At 41.1% G+C, this 23,395-nt stretch overlaps 1 protein-coding gene across 1 annotated transcript in view; it reads left to right on the top strand.

Moving 5' to 3' along the window:
• The window catches only part of ERBB4 (erb-b2 receptor tyrosine kinase 4), a 1,211,692-nt gene that overhangs the window by 935,588 nt on the left and 252,709 nt on the right, over positions 1-23,395 (top strand). Inside the window, exon 16 of the mRNA XM_040358486.1 lies at positions 16,254-16,298. Within this exon, the coding sequence (XP_040214420.1) occupies positions 16,254-16,298 (45 nt within the window). The remainder of the gene's footprint in view (positions 1-16,253; positions 16,299-23,395) is intronic.

Raw genomic sequence — 23,395 nt, 5'->3', positions numbered from 1 at the left:
GTTATGCACTTGTACTTTTGTTTCTGTACAAATCATTAGTAAGACCTGGAAGGTCTGGAATTTGCAGTTCAGTTTTGGGCACCAGATCAGAAACAATATTGGGAACAAGAGTGGGTGCAGAGGAGGGCAGACAACCTACTGTATTAGGAGGCATGGAGGAGCTCAGCTATGAGGAAACATTAACTTATCTGAATGTATTCTTACTTGAGAAGAGGCAATTAAGGCAGATATGATCCCCATTTATAAATACTTAAGTGGTCCATTTAGTGAACTTGGTACAAATATTTACTTTAAAGGGATTGCAAAGTTCAAAGGGGTATTCTTTACATCTTGTGGAAATTAGATTTACCTCCACATACTGAAAGGCTTATTCACAGTAAGAGCTGTGCACATGTAATATAGACTCCCTCGGCAACTAGTTCTAACCAGCTCAGTGGATTGTTTAAAAAAAAGAGCTGGATGCATTTCTAAATGCACAAAATATAACTAGATATTAATTTTTATGGGTATCAATACCAGTTGATCTAAATACTATCTGATCGCCTTCAGGGAGTCAGGAAGGAATTTAATTTCCCCCCACTGGAGTTTGGGAAATAGACGATGCTTTATAGGGTTTTTGTTTTTTTTGCTTTCTACTGGATAAACTGTGGTTATGGTAATCTATATACTGTATGGAGGTTTTATATGTATTTTTTTTTTTTTTTCTCTTGGTCAAACCAGATGACCTTTTTTTGAACATCGCTAACTATGTAACTATGTTGCGGCAATAGTAGTATAAAAATGTGAACAAATTATTAGCTGCTTGCTGGAGTGGGACCACTGATGCACGCGCTGGGCCCGGACTGCCATGGTGACACCCAAGCGTGCGAGTATCTCTGTCTTTAGAGTCTCATAGTCCTGGGCCTTATCTGGTTCTAGGTCAAAATAGGCCTTTTGAGGTTCTCCGGTTAGGAATGGAGTCAACAAACCCGCCCACTGCTCTTTTGGCCATCCTTCGTGGACAGCGACTCTCTCAAAAGTCTCAATGTAGGCCTCAACATCATCCGCGGGTGTCATCTTTTGCAGGTTGTAGGAGGCACACACCATCTTTGGTTCCGCTGACACAGGAGGTGTAAACCCCTTTTTCAATTCCAGCAGGGCCTCCACACACTGCAGGTTCATCTCCTGCTGGGCCGCCTGTTGCAGTGGCCTCTGCGACTTGGCAGTTTGTTTTGTGCTGGTCTGCATTGGCCTGTAGCAGGGTCTTTATCACTTCCTCCATCTTCAGAAAAGTGCCCGCTGAATCCACCACGTGGTAGATTAGCTTGTGGGGATCACCCTTTTTGAATGACAGTCAGCAAACGGGCATTTTCTTTAAAATCTGGCGGATGCCAGGTTTATTTACAGGAGGTTTGCAGATAAAAATAAACAAAACAGTAAATTAAATCCTTGCTGTCCAGCGCTAAACTAAACAAATAGTCTCCTCTCTACCCATTCACCAAAATAGTGTAAAAAAGTAAAAAAAAAAAAACACAACAGACAGTTTTTGACAATTTCTTCATTAAAAATAAATAAATAAAAATGTTCCAAGTTGTCCATTCATCTTCAATCACGCCGTCCGATGGACCCAAATATAGCCCCAAAGCACCCACCCCCCATGTTGAGGGCATGTGACCTGACCTCCAGGCTGCATGCTCAGATAAGGGTCTGGTATGGATTTTGGGGGGGACCCCACGCCAATTATTATTTTTTATTTTGGAATGGAGTTCCCCTTAAAATCCATAATATAGAAGAAAATTGTGCAAAGGGAAAACTGGGTAAGCTGCCAACACTCCACTAGACACAAAGTAAAAAAAGATAAAAAAAACAAATAGTGTAGTGCTCAAAGTGTGTAAATAAGTGAACATATAAATGCAAACAATAAAAACTTGGGTGAAATTATCAAAATACACAGATAAGTCATATTAGTCCATCTTGAATAGACGGTATAAGATATAATGGTGTAAAAGGAAGTCCATGGATGATGAATGAAATACAGTGATGAATCTTGAAATATACTTGATCATGAAGTACAAACGGAAAAAAATAAGCTTGGCACGCTTACCGGGTGGGGGTGTTTGGCCCATCCCTAGTGGTGTGCGTGATATGATTGTCTCTTATCCAATTTCTGTGTATTTTATGTATTTAATACTGCTTTATATGCTTTCTGGATGTACAGACATTTTATAATAATAATAACAAATAGTTTGGATTAAAAGAGTAGGAGAAGAAGATAGACGACCAGAGCAAAAGAGCTTCAAGTGAAGATGTGGCAGTACTCTAGATGTGGCTTATATGACTTTGGGTGAAGACTGAGCAGTAAGGTGCGGGAAATGCTGCCTCCTGACAAATCTTGTCAAATGATGGCAAGCGATAAAGGCAAGGGGTAGTCTGAAATGTACGTTTTTTAATTAGAGAGTTATTGACAGACAGTATAGGCTTCATTTGTTAGATTAGAAAAAAAAATCACAATGTGTTTGAACAGTTAAATGCAAATTTATAATAACTAATCAAGACGCACATGTATTATTTTCAGGTTACCAACATGAAAAATGTCTTTAATCTAAAACTATAATATTCTTAAGCTAATTCTCGCTGGCAGAAATGTATTACCCCACTCTATGCTTTTAACCTGAGATGAAATGGAGTGGACCAAGCCTTTAGAAAAACAAGAAAGGAATTTATAAGTGCCATGCAAGTCATACAATGCTGGCTGTCTTTTTTTTTAGCATGCAAATTCAATGCCATGAGTTATAACATATTGATGTCAACAGCTGTTGCTATTCACAAAGAGACGTTTTACCTTTTTACAAATATAATTACAACAGAGACATTAAGGAGGAACAATGAGACAGCAACAAATAAGCTGTCTTTTGTGTAGCCCATCTTTGCCTTGCATTGAAGATGATCCAAATAATCTCACTAATGATTTTTGGATGCATCAGGGAAGACATGTTTGTGGTCTTTGCCAAATGTTACTAGTGCTATGGATGGTTGGTTAGTAAGGTTTGAGTAACAAGAAGTGCTTTTGTTAATGCGTTGTGAATAAGAAGTATGCTTGTAGTTACAGATAATGGCTGTAAATACAAATATAATTGTATACATGTTTAAAAAACAAAAATATACATATACTATGTTGACATGTGTTACTTCGAAGGTCTGTAGGATATACAACTAGCATGGATTCAGGTGACTTAACAAATTGTCACCTCTGCTAGTCAACAAATTCAATCCAAACAATTAAACACGATACCTTTAAATGATTGTGGTTATTAGCTGCAGCTACTAAACACAAGCCTGACAAATTCTATGGAAAACAATTAGATGTGTGTGCACTTTGACTTGTAACTACAACGGCAACAAGAAGTTAATGTTTTACATTGTAAATTGTATAGCTAATTCAGTGCCAAGGCGTATAATTTGTCTGGCTCTACTGTCTGTAGATGGCTTTTAAACTAGGTATTCATCTGATGTCAATAGCTCTGATATTCTTGATGAGTACAAAGATGCTTACTGTGGATAAGAGCTATTTCCTGAAGAATTCAAAATTCAGATGAACAAACCAAATCTTTTTACTGTTAATTTTGGACCTTTTTTGAAGTGTTTAATGTGGATCATCTGATTTTCAAATGTGAAAATGAGGACAGCTGTTTCCATTTTCAAGAGAATTGAATCGATAACACAAAAATATCAATGGCACATATGAGTTTAGAGATGTTAAATCGGTACTGGGGATGTATATTTCTGGCCAGAATCAAATGCTCACAATAAAGAAATGGTATTCAAATGTCCACTTTGCTGGCATCATTACACTTGGGCAGCTATGATCTTGCAATCAGGAACCATACCAATATCTTTTTGTGCTAGAAAATGCTAACAATCTTCTGATTGAGCACTATTACAAAAGACCTTTGGAGTCAGAACCTTTAAAATACACCTAGGCATCCACAATATTTGAGAAGAAAGAATTTAAATTAATAGGTTCAAAGCAATGGCCCTCAAGCCCCGTACACACAATCGGACCTTTGTCCGACCAAAATCACATCGGAATTCCGACGGAATTCCATCGGAGTAAAAGAGAACATGTTCTCTATCTAAACTCTGATGAAATTCACACGGTCGGAATTACCGATGAAAAAACTCAGTTGGACTTTTTCCATCAGAAATTCAGGGAGCTGCGGTGGCTCAACGCGATTGGCACTGCGCTGACAAGCCATTCACCTCTGCAGCTAGAGGTTCGGATCCCGGTCTCGGCTTCATGTGAATTGAGTTTGGTGGTCTCAGCCCGGCTCCCGGTGGGTGTGCTGTGCAAGGTAAGCCTGTGCTTAGTACGCCCACCCCCCTCCCACAAAAACCACCACACACGCACTCTAAATTGGGTTAACACACGCACTTTGACCACGCGGTCTCTAAAAGAGAGGCGAAGGACTAATGGGGCTGGTTGAGCGGGCTAATCCTCTCACTCCCTTATAGGGAGTCCCTCTGCCCCGTTGGGCTTCAAAGCGGAGCAGGTAGGGTGGGCTTTGTGGGAGGACCCCCTCACACACCCGCCATTGCCACCCGGGGCATGGAGAAAGGTGGCAGATTGCCTCTGGGGGAGGCCTGCCTACTCCCAACTCCTGCAGTCCGGCTCCTCTCTCGAGTACACGCACAAAATACACTTTAAAAAAAAAAAAAAAAAAGACCTTTGGAGTCAGAACCTTTAAAATACACCTAGGCATCCACAATATTTGAGAAGAAAGAATTTAAATTAATAGGTTCAAAGCAATGGCCCTCAAGCCCCGTACACACAATCGGACCTTTGTCCGACCAAAATCACATCGGAATTCCGACGGAATTCCATCGGAGTAAAAGAGAACATGTTCTCTATCTAAACTCTGATGAAATTCACACGGTCGGAATTACCGATGAAAAAACTCAGTTGGACTTTTTCCATCAGAAATTCCGATCGTGTGTACGGGGCATCAGTTTTCTTCAACATGATTTTAAATATTTCAGCCTAATAAAGCCTATAATGTTTACTATATTGTATAACTTCTAGTCCCAACTATCTACAGTTAAGAAGATAGATTGAGAGGATTGTTTAACATTTCATCTCCAGACAGAAACTTGCAAAGCAAAGAAAACAAAACACTAGAACATTACAGTGGATACTTCATTTAACTTTTACATTTAACTAGTAGCCGACCAGCCACCGTCATTATACGGCGGCAGGTCGGCTCTCCTGGGCGAGAGCCCGTAGCTATACGTCCTATCGTATAGCCGCCACTAGGGGGCGCGTGCGCGCCGCCGGAGGCGCGCGCGCGCGCTCCCCGCTCGCCCCCGACTCCCGTGCGTGTGCCCGGCGGGCGCGATCGCCGCCGGGCACACGCGATCGCTCGGTACAGAGCGGGGAACGGGAGCTGTGTGTGTAAACACACAGCTCCCGGTCCTGTCAGCAGGGGAAATGCTGATTTTCTGTTCATACAATGTATGAACAGAAAATCAGTGTTTCCCCTAGTGAGGCCACCCCCCCCCCCCACAGTAAGAACACACCCAGGCATACTTAACCCCTTCCCCGCCCCCTAGTGTTAACCCCTTCACTGCCAGTGGCATTTTTATAGTAATCTAATGCATTTTTATAGCACTGATCGCTATAAAAATGCCAATGGTCCCAAAAATGTGTCAAAAATGTCCGAAGTGTCCGCCATAATGTCGCAATACCGAAAAAAAAATCGCTGATCGCCGCCATTACTAGTAAAAAAAATAATTAATAAAAATGCAATAAAACTATCCCCTATTTTGTAAACGCTATAACTTTTGCGCAAACCAATCAATAAACGCTTATTGCGATTTTTTTTACGAAAAATATGTAGAAGAATACGTATCGGCCTAAACTGAGGAAAAAAAATGTTTTTTTATATATTTTTGGGGGATATTTATTACAGCAAAAAGTAAAAAATATTCATTTTTTTCAAAATTGTCGCTCTATTTTTGTTTATAGCGCAAAAAATAAAAAACGCAGAGGTGATCAAATACCACCAAAAGAAAGCTCTATTTGTGGGAAAAAAAGGACGCCAATTTTGTTTGGGAGCCACGTCGCACGACCGCGCAATTGTCTGTTAAAGCGACGCAGTCCCGAATCGCAAAAAGTACTCTGGTCTTTAGGCAGCAATATGTTCCGGGGGGTAAGTGGTTAACATGTTTTTCTAGTTCCATAATATGACTTTTTCTTGGCCATCAAAGCTTTCTGACAATTTCTGTTCAGCAGCACATGGAACCCGGCATTTACCACCCTATGTAACTTTCTAAATCCTTATGAAGTCCAAAATAGGCAATCTTTATGTTGTTTCTTCTTCTGAAGGTAGCTGCTCATAACCTTTTCTGTAATTCACTGTAATAGTAGTTATAACTTCTCTTTTACAACTACTTCCATTTCATTTAACTCGTTCCCAGTTATTCACTTTGATTACCTTTGGTGTTATGGTCCGAGTCCATATAATCTGCAGTTTAAAACCAGTTCAGATCATATTTGAGAATTGTTCTGCTTGACTTTTTCTAATAAAGTGAACATGATTTTATTAGATTTGTTGCTCCCACTGCCTGAAATCTATTACAAACATATACTTCCCTTCAGTAAAGCAGTTGTTCCTTGTCTCATTATTTCTTAACATAATTTTTCCTTTACAATTAATGAAATGTAATTATTTTTTTCAACTCCCGTGATTTATGTCTCCTAAGTAGGTAATCCTAATGTATATAATTTTTCTATTTCCGCTTTGTAAATTGTTTTGTATTTTTTTGTGTATAAAATATTGTGTGGGGATAGATGTCTACTTCCTAGTTGGTCATAAACCATAATTAAATCACCCTGTTACTAGCTCTAGTAAATAAAGCTGGAAGAAACCTGCAAAAAAACATGAATACTTACTTTATGGCAGGTGGTGAGGGAAATCTTAACTTCTAGGGCTTCGGGCACTGCTTTTTAAAACTTTTAGATGTGTCATATAGCGTTTCCCTGGCTGGAGGGTGTGGTTCCTCTAGCCATCCTTTATCACTACAAGATACAGAAGCAACATAGGGGAAAGGGGGAACTATAGTGCCCAGCACCACATACTGTATCTCATATATGTGTTGCATTTGGAAGAGTTGATAAACACAAATGTTAATAAGTTGTCCAAAGTGCCCGATAAATACCTCTGCTCTGGGCTACTTACTCACATGTGAATGTCTCACTGCTGTTTATTTGGGATGGAGAAAGCAGAATTTTAAATGCACTGTAAACAGAATAGGTGTCATTGTAGCCTTACTATTACTTTATCCATACATCTCAGATTCACCAATATATCCCTTAAAGGGTTTGTAAAGGTAAAAATTGTTTTCCCTAAATAGCTTTCTATACCTTAGTGCAGTCCTCCTTCACTTACCTCATCCTTTGATTTTGCTTTTAAATGTCTTTATTTCTTCTGAGAAATCCTCACTTCCTGTTCTTCTGTCTGTAACTCCACACAGTAATGCAAGGCTTTCTCCCTGGTGTGGAGTGTCGTGCTTGCCCCCTCCCTTGATGTTTTATATAAATTTCTTGTGACCCCACGTATTTGAAGTTTTTTACGAACGGTGCATGCGCTGTCCATGAACGTTTCCAAGTGCGCATGCTCCAAATTACGCCGCAAACTGTCAATGCTTTCGACGTGAACGTAACTTACGTACAGCCCTTTTCGCGAACGACTTACGTAAACAACGTAAAATACGACGCTGTTCGTGTGTTTCCGACGTCCATACCTAACATGACTTGCCCCTGCTTTATGAGGGGTAACTTTACGCCGGAAAAAGCCTTACGCAAACGACGTTAAAAAATGCGCCGGGCGGACGTACGTTTCTGAATCGACGTATCTACCTAATTTGCATATTCCTCGCGTAAATCTACGGAAGCGCCACCTAGTGGCCAGCGTAAATATGCAGCCTAAGATACGACGGTGTAAGAGACTTACGCCGGTCGGATCTTAGTGAAATCTATGCGTAACTGATTCTAAGAATCAGGCGCATAGATACGACCCCGCACACTCAGAGTTACGACGGCGTATCTGGAGATACGCTGTCGTAACTCATATCTGAATCCGGGCCATAGTCATTGCTCCCTATAGCACCCTTAAAAATTTACTTGAGCCATATTTGATATTCTTTCTGCAAGATCCATTATATAGGTCAGGTGAAAAAGTAAGCAAGTGTAAAAGAAAGGAAGAAAAAAATAATCTTTTAACTGATAAACTCCAGATGAGTAAACACCTAGGCAAGGAAAACTCAGACTACTGCCTGGTGGGGCCTGAGGGGCTTTATATAATGGGAGTACCATTTCACATATGCGTGTTCTTTCTGGTCCTTACATCTAGAAATAGATCCTGTAAAACCTGCAACAAATGTATTCCTTATATGAGTATTGCTCTCAGGTTTACATGGATTTTTGCTTATGGAAGAAAATAGAAACGTTCTGAAATGTGTTCAGTTTCCACATTTTTATATAGCAAGCCATATATAGAGACTTTTTTCATTACCCTGCTCTGCAAAGGCCAGGGATGGAAATCTTTCTGAGCCACTGTCAACAAGAGGACACATGAAAGGGCATCTGAAGATACCCTAAGACAGGAGATGTGGCAGTAGCTGCCGAGAGCTGAAGCCATACAAACCCAGTGCTCTCACCTGCTTGTCAATTAAAACTCAACTGCTTCTGAATGACAAACATAAATCTTAGGGGTCATTACCTAACTGAGATGTTTCTCCATTGCCTGTCACAATATTGTGTGCTGCTGAGAGGCTGTGTAGAGGAGAAAATTATCCAGGACTTAAAATAGGCCATGTTTTCCTACATTTCCTTGCAATCTTGAATATTAAAATAAATATTTAGCAAAATGGCCTTTGAATGCTAGTAAGATCGGCATTCATATATGAAAATCCTTATCTTTAATATTATGTGGATTTATCATAATATCCATAGTACTCCCCGTGCTGCATGATATCCACTTGTTGCTGTTAGAAGACATTCATTAAACAGAAATTTTAATAAGTTGTCCAAAGTGCTGGATAAATGCCTCTGCTTTGGGCCTCATTTAAATAAATCTACATTTATCAGTTACTGTTGTAAAATTCTCTGGACAATTCTAAAAATATTTATAAATTATGTATAATGGCAGGGAGCAGTATGGTCTTTAAAATTGAAATAAAATATTATTTTAGAATAAATTTGAACTCCTTGAAAGCTAAGTCAACTGCTACTATAAATAATCTTTGAGAGATACATTGGCCCCTCCTTTTTCTACCAGTTGGCAATAGTAAATGTATCTACAGCCACGCCCCACACTTAAAGGGTGTATCCCAGGCCAACTGACTACTCAGTTGGCCTAGATTTTTAGCAAGGTCCGTCCCCTGAGATTTATAGGCCAGGGCCTCCCTTGCCACGTAAAAATGTTCACGCTATCATCTTCACCTTAAAGGCATAGTTAACCTTTACCATAAAATTGCATATTGCAGATAGGGGGCATCTGAAGGTAAAAAATAGGGCTGTGGAAATTAACTATTAATTCCTCGATTAATCGTACATTTTTTTGATTGATCAAAATTCTTTTGATCGGTACTCACCTCTCCGCCGGCTTCCGGGTCTTCAAGGATTTCCGTCGGAGACCTGGGGATGTCACGGACACCGGCAGGGCTTGCTGTGTCCATATGTAGGGCTCCTTTGCTGTGCTTTCATATCTGCATGCCGGCGTGACCTTACTATCTGCCACATGCAATGGCTGTTACACTTCCCTCTATCATTTCCCTCTATTAACCTGGGATTCTACAGCCATCCACTGGAAGTTGTGATAGTTCTTTTTTCAAATATGTTTATTTTTTTTTAAAAGGGGGGTTGCCATCTGGGGGTTGCCATCTGGGGCAAATAAAGAAAAATATACATTAAAGAAAGGGGGTAGCCATCCGGGGCCCTGGGGACCTCTGGGCCCTTTAATAAAAATAAATAAAAAATATATTAAAAAAATGTTTATTTTTTTAAAAGGGGGGTTGCCATCTGGGGACCTCTGGGCCCTTTAATAATAATAATAATAATAATATATATATATATATATATATATATATATATATATATATATATATATATATATATATATATATATATATATATATATATTTAAAAATATATTTTTTTTTATAAAAAAATATTTTTTTTTTTATTAAAAAAATAAATAAAAAAAAACGGCCCTTTAATAAAAAATAAAAATATATTTAATTTTTTTATAAACAATAAATAAATAAAAAAAGGGGGTTTTCATCTGGGGCCCTGGGGGCCTCCGGGGCCCTTTAATAAAAAAAAAAAATATATATAAAAAAATATATGTTTATTTTTTTTTAAAGGGGGGTTGCCATCTGCGGCCCTGGGGAAAGAAATACTGGGGAACGTTCATTATGTGACAAAAAGTACGTCGGGCAAGGAGACGTTCTGACGTGTGGCTTTACGGTCCATGAGGACGGGCGTTCGTAGTAGCTGGCCGGCTCATTCTTTGTGTCTTTTAGAAAGTAATTTCTGTAAGTGTTTACATTTTTTACATTAAACTGCCAATATTTACGGTACATCACTATTGTGAGCTTATTATTTTTCCCGGTGGTTTATTGTCACTCTGGAAACCGGGAGAACCCTGACCCTCTGGTGTTGGAGACAGTTCCAGTCACAAGGCCCTGGCTGGGGTTCAGCCACAAGCTTCAATTGTTTGGTATCTGATATCGGGAGGACTCTCATCCCTTAATGTCGGTGGCCACTCCATTGTAAAGACCTTGGCTGGGGTTCAGCCGCAAGCTTAATTTGCTTGCCTGGTAAGCGTGCATCTCATATGGTGTTTTTTATCGGTGGTGGTTCCATATCAATTTAGAGTTCACTGCATTTGTTGTTTCACTAATTCAAGTTAATTGAGTATATATAATTCTTTGTGAAGGGGATCTGCTCTAACTGCTCAAAAAAGAAAGCTTATGTGCCTTTAGTTGCTACTACTACGGTCTGCTCTTACAAGGACTTTTCTTACAGTTCTACAGAAAAAAGTTCACTATCCTCACTTTGTACATTTTGGAGTATCCTACTTTAATCCACAATCCTATCCAAGTTACTTAAAAAATTAAAAACATTAAAAATAACACCCTGGACTGCTTATTAAGCCGAAGAGTAACTGTGAGCTTATGCCTAGCTACGGAGAAATTACTGGGAGAAAGAATTTGGGCAAATTTCTAGCAGCTCCTTCAGGGGTAGCGATACACTTACATTTTCTATCCCTAAAAAGTAAGAGCCTGGGAGAAGGCTTTTTATCTGGAGAGGAAACACAATATGCAAAAGGCTTTAGGAGTTATGAAAGTCGGGTGTATTGTTTGGCTTGGCTGGCAGCCAAGCCTGTGTTTTTCTGGGTCAGGGTTTGAGTGACTCTTGGATGGCTGGATGACTCAGAGGCAGCATCTCTGAGACCTCTCCCTACTTCTGGAACTTGCTGGAAACTTCCTGAAAAATGGGTGTGGAGGTGAGGAAGAGTTGCCTGGAGTATTCTGAGGGTCCTGACCAATCCCCAACAAAAAATTTGTCTGGGGGAATGCCCCCCCCAAATACTCAGGGTCAGCCCAGATGGTGGCAGTGGAGTTTGTGTGGAATCTGGAGATGGAGTGTTTGGCTGTCAGAGGCCCTTGAGGGTAGTCCCTTAGTTTGGGAGGGGGTGACCTTGGGCTTGGGCCCGGGTGCGGAAGGGACACTCTTCACGACACACAGAGACCGGAGGCATGGAAGCAGGTTGAGGACAGCAGGTGAACACTACCAGACAAATATCTCTAGGGAGGAAGACAGCCAGGTGGGATGGTGAGTGATATAATCAGAGAGGACTGAGAGGCATGCCTGAGAAGACTGGGAGAGAGTAGTCTGGGATAGATGCAGAGTCAGTCTGGGTGGACTGTGGAGTCTTAGCCAAGAGGGATAGATAAAGGGGCAGCTACAGCCAGGTATATAGTTGTGTCCCTGAAGAGTTCTACTGCTTTGATCAAGTGGTCATCCCATAACATCCCTGTCCAAGTTTATTCCCGTCAAAAAAATATAAAAAATCACAGGGCTGTTCCTCTAACTCAAGTGTGCTGTGAAGATGCAGTGTGCCTGGCTGTGCACGGTGGAGGATCCATACCGACTCCTTGGGGCACGCGCTACACCTCTTTAAATGCTAACATCATCATCACAGAGAGGTGTTACACTTTCCTGCATTAATAGCACACTCCTGGCATACTGTTTAAGACACTCTTACTTTAAATGTACTTGGTTGTTCTTGCATGAGCTGTAGCCCACAGCCTTCATTTATATGTGTAAAGCTTCGTTGCTGCAAATTATATAAAACAGGAAAGTGCTAAGCTGTTAACCATAGTTATAAGAGATGGAAGTTTATTTAAATTGAGGATAAAACTACATTTGTGTTAGAATGCCCCTGCCAACAAAAGTCATTAAGAACAGGCTTTGAAACTTGAGGTCAAATTGTGGAGGCTCTGAACACGTACTGTATGCTTTTTGGTCTCTTTAAAAGGTAAACTGCATCCAATGTAATATGTTACTTTTTATGTAGTTTCTGGCAAACTGAATTGCATGCTGTCTTTTTATAACTATTGTGGCTTTAGTAGCAAGATATCCTCACCAGAATTCCCAGATCCACCAACTGCTGTGCTCATTACAACACAATAAAAGATGTACATTCCCCTAGAATAAACAATTAAGGAGGAGAGCTGTGGGATCCTTTCATTGTGGTTTTGGGACAGGGGTGGAGATAGACTACTGTTTCTTAAACACTTGTCATTGGAGTGTCTTAGAAATTTAAAAACGAAGCAGGTTCAGCTTGGCATGCCAAACAAAAACTGAAATATAATTTTGTGTGGAATTGGTTTTTAGGCCATTAAATGTATGTAAACCCAAAAATCAACTTTTAGTGTATTGCCGTTACTGCTATGGGTTTTAAAGTTGTTCTGTTTTTAAAAATATATATTTATTCTAGCAGTCTTTATTTGCAATGGCGAAAATGCTAACCCAATGCCTTACAATACAGGTCACATTGTCATTCCATTGTGCACATTCCCAATTAATGGTTTAAAGTCAGAGGCATAACTAGAACCTTCAGGGCCCCAGTGCAAGAAACCATAAAGGGCCCCCCGACCCTGCTAGGGGTCCTTTCCTCCGAGTCCGGAACTCAATCTCTGTATCTGCATCCTCAGCTGCACAGAATAAATTGACAGGAATAGCTCTGTACAGAGCTTCACATTCATTCAAAAACTGAACCATGTTTACTATGTTACTTCAGTTATGCTTCAGTTATGAATGGACACAGTGAGTGTGTTATCAGTCACTCACTGTGTCCATTAAGAAAAGGAAGGGGCCGGAAGGGGGGCACTGTGAAAGAAGGGGGGAAGTGCAACAAAAAGGAGGTAGTATGATGGAGGACAGTGTGACAGGAGGGGGGGATGGCAGGGGTGGTAGTGTGATGGGAAAGCAGTATAATGAGGGTATTGTGACAGTAGGGTGGCAGTGTGATGGGGGCAGTATGATGGGGAAAGTGTAAAAGGAGGGGACAGTATGATGGTGGTATCGTGGCAAGAGGGGGCAGTGTGACAGGTGGGGGGGCAGTGTGACAGGTGGGGGGGCAGTGTGACAGGGGAAGGGTAGTTGGGAAGTGTGACAGGAGGCGGGAGTGTGATAAGAGGGGACACTGTGAAAGGAGGGGAGCACTGTGAAAGGAGGGGGCAGCGTGACAAAAAGGGGCAGTGTGATGAGAGGCAGTGACAGGAGGAGGCAGTATGACAAAGTCATTGTAATAAGAGGGGGACGGTATGACAGGAGGATATTGTGACAAGAGGGGGGGGGCAGTGTGATAGAAGGGTACCTGGGAAATGTGACAGGAGGGGGCAGTGTGATAAGAAGGGGACATTGTCAAAATAGAGGAGCAGTGTAATAAGAGGAGGGCAGTATGATGAGGGAGCACTGTGAAAGGAGGGGGCAGTGTAACAAGAGGGGGGCAGTGTAACAAGAGGGGGGCAGTGTGACAGGAGAGGGGTAAGTATGACAGAAGGAAGCAGTGTAACAAGGGGGCAGAATGATGGGTGGGCAGTATGACAGGAGGGGGGCAGTATGACAGGGGGTATTGTGAAAATGGGACAGTGTGACAGGGGACAGTGTGACAGGTGGGAGGCAGTGTGATGAGGGAACAGTATGGTGTGGGCAGTGTGATAAGAAGGGGCAGTGAAACAGCTGGGAGGGCAGTGTGACAGGTAGGAAACAGTGGGACAGGTGGGTGCAGTGTGACAGGTAGGGGGCAGTGTTACAGGTGGGGGGGGGCAGTGTGACAGGTGGAAAAGCAGTGTGACATGTGGGGGAACATTGTGACAGGTGGAAAAGCAGTGTGACAAGTGGGGGGGGGGGCAGTGTGACAGGTGGGATGGCAGTGTGACAGATGGGCAGTATGATAAGAGGGGGAATTGTTACAGTAGGACACACAGTATGCTCAGGTGCCAGGCTGGCACCTGAGAAGCCTAGAGGCAAGAAGCAGCAGCTTTCTCTCTGCACTTGCTTGGCAGCTCCACCATTCATTTTGTATTTTTCCATGGACACAAGAAGTTCTCTGATTGGACAAGGGGGATTGTGATGCCCCCAACCTTCCTCATCACCTCATCTAATCATAGTAAGCCTTTGTGCCAAATGAGTGATCCATATGCAGTGGGGAAGCTGGTCACACAAACACCAAAAGATCACAGCGCTTACTGTATGTAGTGTGGGCTACTACAGTGGTTTATAGCATTGCCCAGAGGTACTCCAGATAAGGAAGCTCATGGATGCAAAAATATAATTCCCAGAGTTCAGCTTTAAGGATCTCTTTGTCAATCTTTAATACAAGCTTCCACTTTTCTTTGGACTAGGCATACTAACAGATTAGTTTCATTGCAAATTGCACAATGAGACTTTTCTTATCATCTTCTGTGTCCCCAATTGACCACAAAGTCAAAAACAGTTCAGGGTTACATATGCTCCCCTGAATCCCATTTGTTTGCACTCTGACTTGACAATGGGAGACTCAGCACTGCACTGTGTTGAGTAAAGGGCATTGTAATGGAAGTAACAGTCTTTTATTGAGCTGCAGGGGTGCATCAGGGCAACACAATAGCCAGGGAATTTAAGTATTGACTCCTATTGTCAGGCAGACGTGTTACGTCTCCTAGTCCAGGCACAGTACAGGTTCACTTTAAAATCATATTTTAATGAGAAGGCATATTTAATGCTAGTGTTCTTCATCTCAAAGTTACATTCAGATGTGTTTTACCCAAGTTTTAGACCCCTAATGCTAGCTGATTACAACTTGTTTAGCATGCAAGAATCCCAGTCTATTTTTCAAGCCTTTTCATTTTAGTTAAAACACAGGTCTACATCAGTCTATCTTGTGATTGCCAATTCCCATTTTAAGCTCGGAGGGTTAGAAGAGAAAGAGAACAGAACATAATTGTGAGTTGGCCATTTAACTGCTATTCGAATGTTGATAAGCTGTGATCTTTTTGTGGGTAGTAATCATGGGCTCAGTGTTTTGTAAGCCAGGAAACCAGAGAGGGGCAGAAAAACAAGACCATGGCATTTTAAAGTCTCCTGCAGGCACAGGTGACGCTTGCATTATGCCGTTAATGCCAGCTTTGGCAGCGAGGACACCACCTTCCTGCCCTGTCCCTATTGTTGACGGCTGTCTGGAAACCAATCACTCTAATTATTTTTGTCACTGGTGGCAGCTGAGACAAAAGGACCTCAGAGTTAACCCCTTCTTTGACTTTATGAAAGATTTGTTACCTGAAAAAAACATTGATTGAAACGTACCGAAATAATAGTCTAGAAATTTCTGCAGCTGTTTTGCTTCTTATGTTTTTTTCTTGCAATTTAACTGTTGACTTTTTTTTTTTTCATTTTCAAATGTCATTGTCAGAAATCCAACTGTTTCCATGATGGTACATTAGTAAACATTTATAGAATACATTTGTGATGTCATAGTAACTGATAGTTCTGCCTATTATTTTTATATGCCTTTTGTTTCCTTTTTTAAATGTATTGTCTTGTTTGTTGCCTGTAGATTTTTTATTAGGCTGCTGGGGTGTTTTATATTGCCCTTAAATTGCTGTATTTTTATCTATATGTTTATTTGTGTTCAATCATTCTTCTTTTTCGTGCTTATTTACAGGTGTAGAGGACCCCGTATAAAGGACTGCATTGGAATCATAGACAGGTAAGGGCTTTGACTGATTCTCCTTTTTGTCTTTATTCTTGAAGGTGGTTTCACATAACCTTCCCCTGGTTAAAATTTCCAATACAAAACTGGGGTGACATTATGACTACACAAGGATGATTATGAGTGTTTGCCTCCATCCACTGGGTGATTCTTACCTTTGCTCTGATAACAGAACAGGCTATTTGGCTAGGCATTCAGGAAATCTCACTGTCAATGGTCAGCTTGAGTACCATAGTGAGAGCCATCTGTTAAAGTCCAAATCCCTTTCTGTGTTACTGTGTTACTGATAAAGTGTTTTGGTGCAGTGTTTGTTCCCAATGGAGACATTTGCCTTGCCTACATGTCTACAATGAAGTTAAGCCTGTCCACTACAAAAAAATTCAATCCTGCAAGAAATCCAATAAGCTCAAAAAACTTTCTGTTCCTGTGCTGAACTGTATTTCCTAGCAGTGTTTTCTACTTTACTAATCCAAGCTCTGAACTACAAAATACCTGCCCACCACAGCAGCCTGGGGTGACAATGCTGCTCCTCCATACTGTAGATACAGTACAGTGATTAAATGCTGTCACCCTAATACCTTAGGCAGTGCCGGCCCAAGACATTGTGCTGCCTGGGACCAAGAGTGAAATGCTGCCCCCCCCAGAAAACAAATCACGCCAACCAAAAGGCCCCCACATTCATTATTTTATATCATAACTAAAGGGGACCCGTCATGGCTATATACATGTATATAGGACTATAAAGAGGACCTGTCATTGCTCTATACATGTATAGGACTATAAAGAGGACCTGTCATTGCTCTATACATGTATAGGATTATAAAGAGGACCTGTCATGGCTCTATACATGTATATAGAGGACCTGCCATTACTCTTTACATGTAAAGGAATATCAAGAGGACCTGTCATGGCTCTATACATGTATAAAGGAGTATAACGAGGGCCTGTCATGGCTCTATAGATGTATAAAGAGGGCCTGTCATGGCTCTATACATGCATATAGGCGTATAAAAGGACCTGCCATGTCTCTATACATGTATCCAGGAGTATAAAAGGACCTGTGAATTTCCGGCGGCCACAATGTCTTTTGCGCAAACTAATCAATGTACGCTAATTGTGTTTTTTTTTGTACCAAAAATATGTAGAATACATATTGGCCTAAACTGAAGAAAATTGTTTATTTTTCTAAATTTTGGGGATATTTATTATAGCAAAAAGTTAAAAAAATATATATATTTATAGCACAAAAAATAAAAACCGCAGAGGTGATCAAATATCACCAAAAGAAAGCTCTATTTGTGGGAAAAAAAGGACGCCAATTTTATTTGGGTAGTGGAGCTGGTGGAACGGGCTGGCGGGCATCAGTATGCTGCCCCCTTAAAAGTGCTGCCTGGTACCCATGGTACCACCCGGTCCCATCATAGGGCCGGCCCTGACCTTAGGTTAAAAAAAGGAACAAAGCCTTAAAAAAGACAAAAAATACAGTCAGCATATCTAATGCCGCGTACACACAATCATTTTTCGGCATGTAAAAAACAATGTTTTTCAGCATGTAGAAAAAACAGCGTTTTTTTCCAAATTCATCATTAAAACAACGTTGCCCACACACCATCGTTTAAAAAAAATGCTCTTGCAAAGCACGGTGACGTACAACACCTACGACGGCACTATAAAGGGGAAGTTCCATTCGGATGACGTCACCCTTTAGCTGATTTCATGTTAGTTAAAGACGATTCTCGCTTTTCTGTCTGTCACAGCATGATGAATGTGCTTACTCCATTACGAACAGTAGTTTTACCAGAACGAGCGCTCCCGTCTCATAACTTGCTTTTTAGCATGCGCGGATTTTTAACGTCGTTTTAGTCCACACACGATCATTTTCTACAACCCGAAAAACGACATTGTTTAAAACGTCATTAAAAAATGCAGCATGTTCGAATTTTTTTTTGGTCATTTTTCAGAACCCGAAAAATGATGTGAAGCCCACACACGATCATTTTAAATCACATTTTTTAAAAACGTAGTTTTTTAAATGCCGAAAAATGATCGTGTGTACGTGGCATAAGAACTGGTAAATTGCATTATATTACATTTATTTATTAAAAAAAAAAGTATAGCCAACGCTATTTTTGCTATCCTTCTCTATGGATCACAGGAGAGCAGTTCGTTCTGCACCCCTGTGACCCATGAGCTGCTGAGAACCAGCTGCTTCTACCCTCTTTGTAGCCCAGCGCTCCAGAGAGCACTGGAGGGGCAGAACGGAGAGATGGTGACTGACAGTCACGGCTCTCTGCTCAGAATGGAGGGGGGAAAACTTAGCGATCAGCAGTGTTAGCTTCTATTTAAATATTTTTAAACTAAGAAAAAAAAAATCTTTGATTTAAAAATAGACATTTCACAGTGATTGACTTAGCTTTAATGAAAATGTTATGAGTGTCTTATGGGATAAACAATCCCTGATTAAAAAGGTTTGGACCTTCTGGCTCTCTTTCCTGCAGGTACCGAACACTTAGGCAATTCATACCACAGGTTGCAGGAAAGAAATTTGCACGATTCCCCCATCAACACAGATAGTGCTAAGCTTTGCTAAAGCTGTATGTCCAAATTGAGCTTTAGCAAAGCTCAATGTGATAACATTTGAAAAGTAGTTCGGAGCTCCACCTACTGGTTGAAAATTATAAATATGTATTATTAACCCCTTCCCACCTAAAAATTAATAAAACATTTAAAACTTTTTTTTTTTTAGATTAAGCTAAATACACTGTAGTATATTCTGTATAAAATCTTGCACATTCCTTGTAATAAATGTAAACACTGAAAGGTAATTTTTCTGGAAGTTTTTCAGGTCTTTGATGATTGTTCTTTGCGTTTTGAAGAGAAATGTATCATGGGGTCACTTAAGGATTAGACACCTGACCATCTATTTTTCTTTCCAGACTGTTCTGAGTTCTGTGACACAACACATTTGGGAAAACCATGTAATTAAGTACCCCTGGTTATACCAATTTCTGCACTTAGGCAAAGCAAATTGTAGAGCTGTACATTAAGGGCCAGATTCTCAGAGGAGATACGACGGCGTATCTCCAGATAAGCCGTCGTATCTCTGAGTTGCGCCGTCGTATCTATGCGCCTGATTCTTAGAATCAGTTACGCATAGATTTCCCTTAGATCCGACAGGCGTAAGTCTCTTACGCTGTCGGAACGTAACTGCATATTTACGCTGGCCGCTAGGGGCGTGTACGCTGATTTACCCGTCAAAATATTTAAATCAGCTAAATACGCGAATTCACGAACGTACGCCCGGCCGACGTAGTACAGTTACGCCGTTTACGTTAGGCTTTTCCCGGAGTATAGTTACCCGTGCTATATGGTGGCGTAAGTGCGGCGTACCAATGTTAAGTATGGTAGTCGTCCCCGCGTCGAAATTTGAAAAAGTTACGTTGTTTGCGTAAGTTGTCTGTGAATGGGGCTGGACGTCATTTACGTTCACGTCGAAAACCAATGACGTCCTTGCGGCGTACTTTGGAGCAATGCACACTGGGAAATTCCACGGATGGCGCATGCGCCGTTCGGGAAAAACGTCAATCACGCCCGGTCAAGCCTGATTTACATAACACACGCCCACCTCTTCACAATTAGAATTAGGCGGGCTTACGCCGGCCTATTTACGCTACGCCGCCGCAACTTTTTTTGAGAATATGGCACTTGCCTGTAAAAGTTGCGGAGGCGTAACGTAAATAGGATACGTTACGCCCGCACAAAGTTACGCCATTCTACGTGAATCTACCCCTAAGTTTTGCGTGTGCTAGTACACAACACTATTTATTTACATTTACTTTATTATAAGGCAAAAACCCTACATGTCTGTTTAGAAGTGTGAAGGCTACCGAGGACTAGCCACTATTCCACTGAACTAGGTCAGGAAATGTAGCTTCAGATTCTTACTAGTGACTGAGGCTATAATTACTCTTCCCAAACAAAGTGATACACACACAATGAATTAGGCTGCTCATTACACAAACCTCATTTAACTCATGAAGCTTTAATTAACTGAGAGTCTTCCTCAACCCCCACTGTGTGCTGTATACTTTCACTGCCGCGTAAACATCAACTGAAATTATGGATCCCTTAGAAGACATTCTGGTTAAATGAGTGAGTTTCCTTTATCACATGTTTATTGGACCCCAAAGACAAAACACATTAGTACAATATAGCCTACTCAATAACCTTCTTTCCTCCACAATGGGATTGCCTATTTGTCCCAATGGCATACTGCTCAACATGAAACAGTTTATTCATGAGTCCCCTATCTACATTATGTTTAGTCAACCTGTGGCTCTCCAGATGTTATTGAGCTATAAATCCCATCATGCACTGCTAGGCAGTGGTTTAGAAGAATTCTCAGAATGAACTGTAAGTCATCCATAGATAAAGTGGCTGCTTTTCTATGTCAGGTAGGACACTATATACAATGCAATGCAGTAGGTAAAGTATTCTTGGCATACTTCAAGCCTTCAAGATGCCTTTACCTATTTTGATCCAGCGCCTATTTGAGTATTAAAGAAACTCTGGACAAAAAGTTAAAATAAATGCTGTATTTGGGGCTGCTTAACCTAACAAGGGATATGTAAGTCTTTGGATTTATACAGCCCTGAAAAAAAAATTCAAAGCCAGCAGCTACACATACTACAGCTGCTGGCTTTTAATAATAGGACACTTACCTGTCCTGGAGTCCCTCAATGTCGGCACCGCAGCTGATGATCCCATCACCTGCCGCCACCGTTGCAGGTAAGGGAACCCGGCAGTGGCCTTTCAGCTTCACGCCGGGAACCCTACTGCACATGCACAAGGCCCCGCTCCTCTCTCCTATTGGCCCGGCGGCCAGGGAAGGAGGAGGGAGCTCTGCTGTGATGTCACGAGCCACGGCCCGGACTCCAGGAAGTGGTAAAGGATACCTGTCAAAGACAGGCATCTTTCCCCCTTCCCCTGAAAGGTGCCAATTGTGTCACCGGAGGGGGGAGGAATCAGATGAGCGTAAGTTCCACTTTAGGGTTTAAAACTCTGGTTAAAAAAAAGAAAGAAAGAAAATTCTATTCACATATCTAGTCTTAACTCAAAAAAGTACCTTCAATTTCTCTTAGCCTCTCACAAATCTCCAAATCCTATATCCCTACATATTTCACAAAGGAAGATTGTACCATACAAAATTATAGATCAAGCAGTGACAACTATGTACTAGGGCTCTAAAAATACTTTATGAATCTGATTGCAATCTATATAGTTTTCAGATCAAAAATAATGTACTCAGTGGGGCTAATACTTTGCTGTTTAGTTTCACAAACATGTCTATCTTGATGACAATTAATGCCTTCTATGATAAGCGGGGCCAGCGGTGTGTCTATCAGTGATGACCTTCTCTCCCCAACTTTCCACATTGACCATGAATGGACAAGAAACAGTCACAGTGCAGACTATAGAAGAGACTGCATATAGAATCCTTAAATTGTTTCTGTTATTCTTTGCTGATTAGGCAAAGATAAGCAAGAGCCGATTGAGAAAAAGGGGAGAGTGTCGCCTCTTTTAAAATAAAATTACAAAAAGTAACAAGGTGCCTACATCCCATTTAATATGAAGAATACTGTGACAGAAATAATTTGACAACATTTGGCTGCTTGGGGCCAGTGTGTGTCAATATTTAGGTCGAGGGGAGGGGGGAAGGGATTTTGGGGGGGACTTTTCGCGGCACTGATAAAGACAAACTGATAAAAAATATCACAATTTATTGAACAAAAAAGAAAATAAGTATAATACAAAAACAGTTTAAGAACAAACCCCACATTTCACAACAGAAAGCAAAAAACAGACTGTGTCTTAATGTAAGGAATTGATGACCTCGACCGGTTTCGCGGTGATTTACCGCTTCTTCAGGAGGAAATTCTTTTCTTTTCTAAAAAGTATGCATAGACATATAAATAAACAAGCAGAATATACAATATGAGTATACATTTGTACAATTCAATACAATGCGTTATATAGTGGAGCCGATCACCTTCCTACCTTCTATGCCCTCCCAAAAACCCACAAAAGTTTACAAAAGCCACCTGGACGACCGATTGTCTCAGGCATCGACTCACTTACAGACCGTGCTAGTAGGTTTGTCGATGCCTTCCTTATGCCACATGTGACCAGTCTTCCGTCCTTTATTAAAGACACTTCGGATTTGCTAAGACACATTGAGGAAATCCAAGTCCCTCCTGGCGCCCTGCTCGTGGCCTTGGATGTAGAGGCTCTGTACTCAAGCATCCCCCACGAGCAGGGAGTCAGGATGGCCGGCTCTTTCCTTTACGAACAGGAGAATACTTCCTGGCCTTTAGTGAACTTTGTTTTACAGTTGTTATTGTTTATTTTGACTAAAAATCATTTTATCTTTAATGACGAACTGTTTTTACAAACCCAGGGCGTGGCTATGGGCACCTCCTGTGCCCCAGCCTACGCAAACCTATATCTAGGTGCGTGGGAACGTTTTTTGAATGCAAGTGAACTATACAGTAGATTTATGGACAAGATATTGGTATGGTATCGATTCATAGACGACCTGTTCATCATTTGGACAGGTTCAAGTGAATCTCTACTTGAGTTCGTACAGACACTCAATATCAATGAATTTAATTTAAAGTTTACGGTGGTGTCTGATGAAAGCCAGGTCCCCTTCCTGGACCTGACCGTCATCAAACAGGCTGACGGCACATTGTATACCGATCTCTATAGAAAACCAACAGCGGGTAATACCCTTCTATATGCCTCCAGCGCCCACCCTAAACCTCTTATCCGAAGTATTCCATTCGCCCAATACTTACGGTTGCGGAGGAATTGTACAATATTAACAGACTTTAAAAGACAGGCGGACGAATTACGAGACCGCCTTCTTGCCCGTGGCTATACCCACACCAATTTAAAAAAGGCCTACAACAGGGCGTGCCTTCGACCTAGACACTCCCTGCTGTATGATCCCTCAAAAAACATAAAAAAACGTACACATGAGTCAGTACGATTCATTACAACGTACTCCGCACACCATAATGAATTGCGCAACA

The sequence above is a fragment of the Rana temporaria genome, chromosome 6 (genome assembly GCF_905171775.1).
Source record: "Rana temporaria chromosome 6, aRanTem1.1, whole genome shotgun sequence".
Lineage (NCBI taxonomy): Eukaryota > Metazoa > Chordata > Amphibia > Anura > Ranidae > Rana > Rana temporaria.
Note: the sequence above shows the minus strand (reverse complement) of the source record. Positions and strands in the feature narration are given on the sequence as shown.